Source organism: Mastomys coucha, unplaced genomic scaffold (assembly GCF_008632895.1).
Source record: "Mastomys coucha isolate ucsf_1 unplaced genomic scaffold, UCSF_Mcou_1 pScaffold23, whole genome shotgun sequence".
NCBI lineage: Eukaryota > Metazoa > Chordata > Mammalia > Rodentia > Muridae > Mastomys > Mastomys coucha.
Window position 1 is genome coordinate 57590914 of NW_022196906.1, and position 7962 is coordinate 57598875.

Here is a 7962-nt window from a genome sequence, read left to right on the forward strand (position 1 = left end):
CAATTTCTAAGACTTTCCATTGGCTGGTGTGGGGAAGGCTCAGTTCAGTGCCCCCAGAAACCTGTTCTGGGAGGGGTGGAAGGACGAGCAGCCCCAGCAGGAACTCAGTAGCATCTAGGTTCTTCCTTGGCAACACAGGAATGTAAGATGGTGAGCCAGAGAGGGGTTCAAAACCATTGTCCCCTTAAGCTATCCCCCACCCATTCCCCCACTCCCTGCAGACTGAGCAACAGGAGGAGAGGGTGTCCTAGTCTGCAGATGAGCTCCAACCTTATGATGTTATTTCGTGAACAGGTCAATCCCAGAGGGAAAAGTAGCCTTTGATGCATCCTGAAATAAGTGCTTGTCTGCCATCTTGTTCTTTAGGAAAAGTTCTATTTTTCCTGGGTTTTGAGATACCCAAATTGCCCACTGGTTACAAGTCCTGAGAATCAAGACCAATTCTTTCTCACCGGGTCCTTCAAGACAGACTCAGGTCTTGGGAACCCAAACTTTCCAATAAACTTACTGGGTGCTCTCACACTCACCCCTGCGCCAGGTGTCCAGAGGGTGAGTTCCCATTAGGCGAAGTGAGCCCCTACAGACTACTGCCCCTCTCCTCTTAAGATCTCTCCCTCAGGCACCTCGTGGCTCCATTTCTTGTATTTAACCTCACCTCTGGCCAGGTTCTCGATATCTTTCTCCACCAGTTGAGTTCCTGTGACATCCAAAGCGAGCCCATCCTCACCTAGGACACAAGGGCAGGTAAGAGGGGGGATTCTGTCTTCGGGAGAGCCTTCAGAGGGGAGGAGGAAGGTAAGCTCCTGGGAATTCTGCCAAATGAAGGACGTCGGCCAGACGTGCAGCTTTCCCACCTCCCCACCTTCCAAGCCAGTAATTTTGGGAGAAGGCTTGGAGAGCGCAGGAGGCTGAACCCAGCCAGGAGGGGTCCTTCGATCTATTCTAGGTGAATGAGGTGGTTCCCCCCTTTCCTTTAAGTACCAAACTCCCGTACTCAGAAGACACTCAAAGCCAACAAGGAGGAAACAAGTCTTGAAACCCGGTCTGCCCCTCCCCCACAACGTTAACTATCTGCTCAGTGGCATCATTTGCTCATGATTAAAACCTTCCTCTAAGCCTGTGGTGGCCCGGATGAGCTGGATCTCAGCTCCTGCCCACCGGTTAGAGCCAGGACTGCCGGGGCTCACCTCGATCTGTATTTGCGGGGCTTGGCTGAGAGACACTCCTTTGGTCAGAAAAGGATTTTCTGGTTTCCAAGTCGTCGGCTGTCGTCGAGTGATTGTCTTCCTTATCTGGCTCTAAAAGGCAGACTGAGTTTCAAGGAGAGGCAAAGAAACCGTGACCCGGATACTGCAGAGCGGCCTCGGTTGGGGCGCCCAAGCCCTAATTAAAAACGTCGTGGCCGCCTCTGGTTCCCGGCTGTGCGCCCAGGCGCACGCCCTGAGGCTTTGGGCCTGGTACCCCTCCCCTGCACAAGGTCTACTCCATTCCGGGCTACACGCCCCAGCCCCAGCCTCTGGCCCCCAGGAAAAGATCAAGACAAGCAGCTGAGCCCACCAGGGACAAGCGACCTACATTGCGTGCTCAGATACTGGGACACCGGGAGAGCGCGTGGCCGCCGGGTTTGTCCGCGCCACCCCAGCGGAGATCGCAACCCAAGCGACAGCCTTCCGGGCACTGGTGTTGTAGGACACTGTCCCGCACCCGGCTGCACAGGCCTGCTTAGACTTCTGTGCTCAACCCTCACCTCCGCTTTTTCCGAGCTAACAACAGGATCCCAAATGCAAATGCAGGGCTGATTCTTGATTGGGGCCGCAGCTTCTGGGGTACCCTAGTGCGCAGCCACTAGCCCTCACCCTGTGCCCGGATCAGGCCCGGCGATCACCTAAGGCCACTAGCCTAAGGCTAAGCACGTTTCTGGATAAATGAAATGATGTGAAGGAGATGCCAGGCAGGCCTAGGTTTTTGGAAAGGTTTAAATCTCCGATGAGGTGTACTGGAGTGTATGTATGTGAGTGAGGGGGATGGGTTGTGATTATTTTTCAGGAGCCAAACCCTGAGATTTGTGAGTTTACACTTAGTTTCCTTTTTCTTCTATTGTTTTTCTTCCCTCTTCTCTATTACTCCTTTTTCTCTCCGCCCCTCCCTTCCTTGAAAGGCCTGCCTTGGCCCTGGGTTCTGTCTGCGCTCCCTGCATTCAAAGGGCCAGAGGCCTCGGGAGGCATTACCGTGGGTCTCTGTGGTGCAGAGGTACGAGGCCGCGGGCCCCAGCGCCGCCGTACTCTTCACGTGTTCGTCCCTCTCAGGAGCGTACACCTGCGACGGCCGAAAATGACAGGCGATTAGGAGGGGGGTGGGGGGACAGCCTTGCCCAGCGGCCTACGGGAAGGCCGAGAGTGTGGCAGAGGTTGGTGGGCCCTGGAGACCTGAACGTAGCGGTGACGTACCGTATTGGATTTGGGATAATCTTTGGTACTCCGGAACAAATCACTTAAAACACAAAGCCGCTCTCAAGCCAGCGACTGTCCAAAGCCACCCCCACATTCTGGGCTCGCCTCTTGTGAGCTACCTTCCCTCCCCGTGTCATTGCCAGCATAAAGGATGCCTTCCTCGCGCGGTCAATGGTTTCTGTTTTAATAAACCCAGAGCAAATGGACAAATATGTGCATCTACTTTCAAAACAGCCAACCCTTCGGTCGGGTCGCACACAACTTGCCCTTTAGACGCTTCCCTGACCACCAGAGAGCCCGCAAGCTTAGGTTTTCCAGCCCAGAGCTGTGTAGTTAGTTCCTTAGGCCAGAGTTGGAAAAGACTCAGAAAACTGCTAGTTAGAATGTCTAGAAATTCTTCTTGGCAAGAGACTGCCCTCTTCTCTCCCTACTGTGGTGTTCCTCGGTGTCATCCTTATGCGTGGAGGTACACGTTGGGCCCTGTGCCTCCAGAGCTTCTTTCTCTGGTTCTGAGACCCTTTCTTTCCAGCTCTTTCTTCCTTCAGATCCTATCTCTCTCTTTCTGGGTGCCTAACTGCCTTTGCAACTCTCCTCACCTCCCATCAACAAATCCAAAAAACCCGCACTCGCTATTTCTCAGGCCTATCCCCCGGATTTTCCGAATCCCTCAGCCCTGGGTCCCAGCGAGCCCAGTGCCACAGCGCACCCCCCGGCTGGGGCTGCGAAGAGCAACTGGAACCTGCTGCTCCTCCGCCACGTCAGAACAGAACCGCAGTTCCCGCAGCTGGCCAGGAGCGGCTGCGTACCAGGGCAGAATGGCGTAAGGGAGGGGGCGCCACCGGCGAGGTGCACCGGGCTCACCTTGGCCGCTGCGGGGCCTCCCAGGGGCCCGCAAGGCTCTCGCAGCTCATAGCCGCCGCTGGGTGGGCTCCGCTCAGTTCTCCGCACCACATCCTCGGCCACCAGGTCCCCGAATGCGGATCTGATAGCGGGCGGTGGCCCGAGGCGGCGGCGAGGGCGAGGGCTATCGCCATCCGCAGAGTCTGTGGGGCCGTCTGCGCCTGAGGATGTGACAGATGGGGGCCCAGCAGGCTGGTCGCCGTCTGGGCCACCTCCCGTGCTGGGTGCGCTGGGCTCGGTGTCGTCCTGGGCTCCCTCCTCGTCGGGGAAGCGGTTGGACTCTACGTCCACCTCCGGTTCGTCCGCGGTGTCCACGTCGGGCGAGGCAGAATGATAGCTGGAGCTGCCCTCGCTCAGAAAGTCCGGGCTCACATAGCCCCCACCGGCCCCGGTGGCCGGCACTGGCCCACGAGCAGGTCCGGAGCCATAGGCCTCGCGCGCGCTGCCGTAGAGCTTAGCGATGCTCTCCGCGTCCTTGACTACGGGTCGGAAGGCTGACACGTAGGAGCTTTTGCGGGCAGGTGGCGGTGGCGGCGGGGGAAGGGGAGCCAGGGACGGGGGCAGCGCTTCGTCCGCACCGTCCTCGTCTAGGGGCCCGCGGGATAGAGCGCTCGGGCAGCGCTCCTCCGTACCGAGGCTGCCCTCTTTAGCGGGCTCCGCACCGTCCAAAGACTCCGGACCGCCCCCGCCAGCCGCCGCCGCCGCAGCAGCAGCAGCCGCAGCCACCGCGGCCGCTACGGCCTTAGCTTGGCTCTGCGCGGCCGGGTAAGGAGGCACCGGGAGGCTCCCGGCTGCTGGCCAGAACATGGGAAACGTCGGGTACACAGTGGCGGCGGCGGCTGCCGCAGCTACCGCCGCTGCGTCCTTGGCTGCGCCGGAAGGTTGATGTCCCCAGAACATTGTGCCGCCACCAGGGCCCGGCCCTGCTCCTGGGGGCAAGTGGCCAGCTCCCGGGCCACCAGCACCCGCGGCGGTGCCAGCGCCCCCACCGCTCCCGGTGCCAGGGCCTCCCTTGGGTTCTGCGGCGACCAACACAGGGTCGTCCTTTTTAGGACATAGGCCGAAGGCTGTGGGGAAACCGTAAGGATGCGGGAAAAGAGGCGGGGGCAGCTTTTGCAAGAGGCCAAAACCTTTGCTGGGCACTGGAATCACCGGGTAGCTGCGAACCCCCGCGCTGCCCCCAGGTCCTCCAGGTCCCGCAGGGCCACTAGCTGCCGCCGCCAGGCCGAGTGCGCGCTGTGGATGCGGTGGAGGTGGCCCGGGAGGCCCAGCCGCCTCGTCTTCGCCGCAGCGCAGACTTTTGTGGGGCGGTGGACCTGGGGCCATCTCTGAGCCGCACCCCGGACCGCCACCTCCACCAGCGCCGCCCTTCCCTGCACCGCCAGACCCGCTATTGGCGCCGCCTCCGCCGCCCCCTTGCAGGGAGAAGGTCCGCTTGCGCGTACCGCCATTAAACATAGCCTTAACGTCCTCCCAAGCGTGGCTCAGTTCGTCCGTGGCCGACTTGTCACTGAGTTTGAGGTGCCGACGCCACGAGTTAAAGTTGGCGGCGTCGGGCTGAGTGTACTTGGCGTCGGGTGTGCGGTGCGAATGGAAGATGAACTTGTTGGGGGAGAAATACATGCTGCAGTAACCGCACTTGATGCACTTGGCACGAGAGCTGTTGTAACGGGCAGGAATGAAGCTGCCCCGAGAGCCCCACGCGCACTCGTGCACCACGTCAAAGGCGAAGTTCTCGGGCAGTTTGGGTGGCTTGTGCTCGCCCAGGAACGACTTGCACAGGCGTTCGGCCTCTCTTTTTGTGATCATACCGCAGCGGCGAGAGGAGATGGGCATGGCCCCGGCCCGACGCAGGATCTCCAGCTGCACCGGCGTGCACTGCACGCACGTGATGCCCAGGGCCACGCGGCGGTTGTGGATCTCATTGTAGCTGTAGTTTTTGAGCAGGGTGTTGGAGATCTGGGCTAGGCACAGGCGCTCCTGCCCATCAATGACCAGCGACACGATGGGCACCCCGTAGAGCGACGTCTCGCCCACCTGGTTAGGTTTAAGGGCGCTGGATCCCGAGTAGGGCTGCAACTCTTGCTTGGAGTTGGGAGAGGAGCTGCCCTCGCGTCCCGGCCCCAGCTGAGTGGTGAGAGCCTCCATGCCGCCGCTCCTGCGAAATAGAGAGAGCAGAGAGCAGATGAGCCATTTTTAGCACCGCTACCTAAGTTCAGGCCCGCCCAGCGGGGCGCAACGTGTGGGGTGCGAGGGGGTTACTTGGCAGTGGGGAGCTCAAGCTCATTCGTCCCCGGGCCTGGCTCCCTTTGTTATTCAGACCGGCTTCTGAGCTGAAACAAAAGCACCCGGGGGGCTAAGGGAGGAAAAGGGAAAATCGAAACCTCAGGAAAGCCCCGGCTGCCAGGAAGCCAATCCTGTTTTCAGATTGCAAAGGAAGTAGGACCCAGAGACGGAGAGTGACTTGCCCAAGGCCACACAGCAATGCCATAGCCAAATCCAGGCTTTCCAGCCGGCACTCAGGTTTGCGTGCCTTCAGCTACCTCACAGCTCGCCCTGCCCGCCAGGGTCCTGAAGCCCGGACTTCAGGGACCAGCGGCCCCTCTGCTCAGTCGCGCATGCACGCGGCGGGCGGGGGCAGTGAAGGGAGAGGTGGGGAGGCGAAGGAGGGGCACTCACTGCCCATCACAAACTGCAGGATGTAGGGGTGGGAGCAGCGAGAAGGGGGAGGGATGGAGGTTGAAGGGGAGGGGAGGGGAGGAGGAGGAGGCCACCGCGGTTCGCGGTGCTGAACCCTACCCTTTCCAAAGCTTGTCGCGTGCACCACGACCTCGGGTGGCCCCCACTGCACCTATCCTCGCGATGACCGGCTTCCAGGGACAACAGTACCGATTTGCACAAACCTATCTCTTCTGACGCCTTGAGCCCGGAGTTCCTTGAGCAGAAAGTGTCCAGCTGGGTTTACAAAACGCTTTCTTGCCAGCCATCAGTTAGGCCGGGATCACGCAGTTTCTAACCACATTTTCTGCATTTTTAGCTGCATTCCAGACTAAAGCTGGCTCCCCTCTGGGTCAGCGCTTGGGACAGACGTTTCTCTGGAGTCACTTCTTAGCTCTGGAAACATGTCCCTGAGCTTTCTTTCCTCTTTCACACATGCTTTTCTTACTCAGACCAAACACAGGCTCCTCAAGGCTCTGGGCTGCTCCTTTTGTGGGGGTGACTCCTCTTTGAGCCTCTTTCATGCCCAGATATCAATTCTTGTGGGCTAGAAGGAATCTTGGCCACTCTTGGAAGCCATGGTAAAACTCCAGGTATTAAAAAGTTGCTGCTGGTCTCTCGCTTTGATCTCTGGAGAAGGCAGAGAGGATGCTGTGTCCTGGTGGAGGACCTAGGAATTGATGTTTAGGGCCTTCTAGGTCGCCCAGACACGTGTCTTCAGACACTCAGGGCTCCAACCCAGTGCAGGGCGGCAGGCGCTCTTGCCGCCCAATCCAGTCCCTAGGACTCCCTCCCCCGAACTTGGCTGGAAAGGCAAATCCGTTTCAGAGGGATAGCTTCAGTTTAACAGGGGGTCCGAATTCCAAAGCCTTCAGCTAAGAACCTGGCATCTTCGGCCTGCAGGTCTCTTTCCCTCCCTCTGTTTGCTTAGATGCTTATTTGTCGATCTTATCTGTCCCTGAGCTGTCTGTCGCTGCCAGCTCACCGCTCTTTCTCCCATCTATCTTGTATCTTGTTCATGTATCAACCTATTTATTATCTGTTTCATCTCTTCCAGTCAAACTGAGGCAAGTTGATCCTCCTCTGACACTGAAGTCCCCCGGTAACATGTTAGGAGGCAAGCAGACCACTGTCCTAACTCCCTAGCTGAGGGGTCAACAAGGCGAGCCAGGCGTCCCAGGGACGGTTCTCAGACAGGCTGCGGAGGTGGCTAAGGGGGCGCGCAGCTGTGGGAAATGACGATGGCTTCTGGGTTCTCTGGGCAAATGTACCGGGCCCTCATACAGTGAAGAGGACACCCTGAGCCAGGAGCGTCCAACTGAAGCTTGGGGTTCTGAGTCCCCAAGGGGTTTTCCCAACGGGCTTCTGGCCTTGGAGCCCGGAGAAGTGAGGAACCCTTGGAAGGAAACAGCATTTCGAGGGCCAAAGAAGAAAGCACCAACGAAGGGCCGCACTTAGCGACAAGGAGCAGCGGTCAGGACGGCACGGGGACCCCCTGGCCGGCTCCTGTGGCTCGAGGGGCGAGCCTAGCGAGGGTAAGGGGGCGGAAGGCGGGCAACGGTGGCAGCTAGGCTGTGGAGTCGTTTGTTAGGATAGAAACAACCGCCACACAGTCTAAAGGAGAAGTCAACGAAAGAAGCGGCCGCGGCGGCCGGCGCGGGGGCTGCGGGCTCGTGATCGCGGGTACTCACCGTGCGGCGGCTGGAGCCGGGCGAGCGGCGAGCGGAGGTGCGCGGCGGGCGGAGCGGCGGGAGGGAGTCGGGGATCCGCCGGGCTCTCCGGGTGACGGCGCGGCCCCTCCCCGCGCGCGCGCACAGCCGCGCAACCCCGCTCCCCGCGCTGCCACCCGCGGCCCCTCCCGCTCTCAACAGGCGCGGGGCGCCAGGGTCCCCGG

General features: G+C 59.8%; 1 protein-coding gene across 4 annotated transcripts in view; it reads right to left on the bottom strand.

The window, feature by feature from the left end:
* Skor1 (SKI family transcriptional corepressor 1) overlaps nucleotides 1-7962 on the bottom strand; it is a 10895-nt gene extending 2933 nt beyond the window's left edge. The window contains exons 1-5 of one of the 4 annotated variants that reach the window (XM_031343234.1): nucleotides 7760-7960; nucleotides 3312-5508; nucleotides 2229-2316; nucleotides 1188-1298; nucleotides 656-727 (exon numbers count right to left, since the gene is read on the bottom strand). In XM_031343234.1, the coding sequence (XP_031199094.1) occupies nucleotides 656-727; nucleotides 1188-1298; nucleotides 2229-2316; nucleotides 3312-5498 (2458 nt within the window). In that variant the 5' untranslated portion in view covers nucleotides 5499-5508; nucleotides 7760-7960. The other 3 variants (XM_031343235.1, XM_031343237.1, XM_031343236.1) reach the window with 3 other exon arrangements.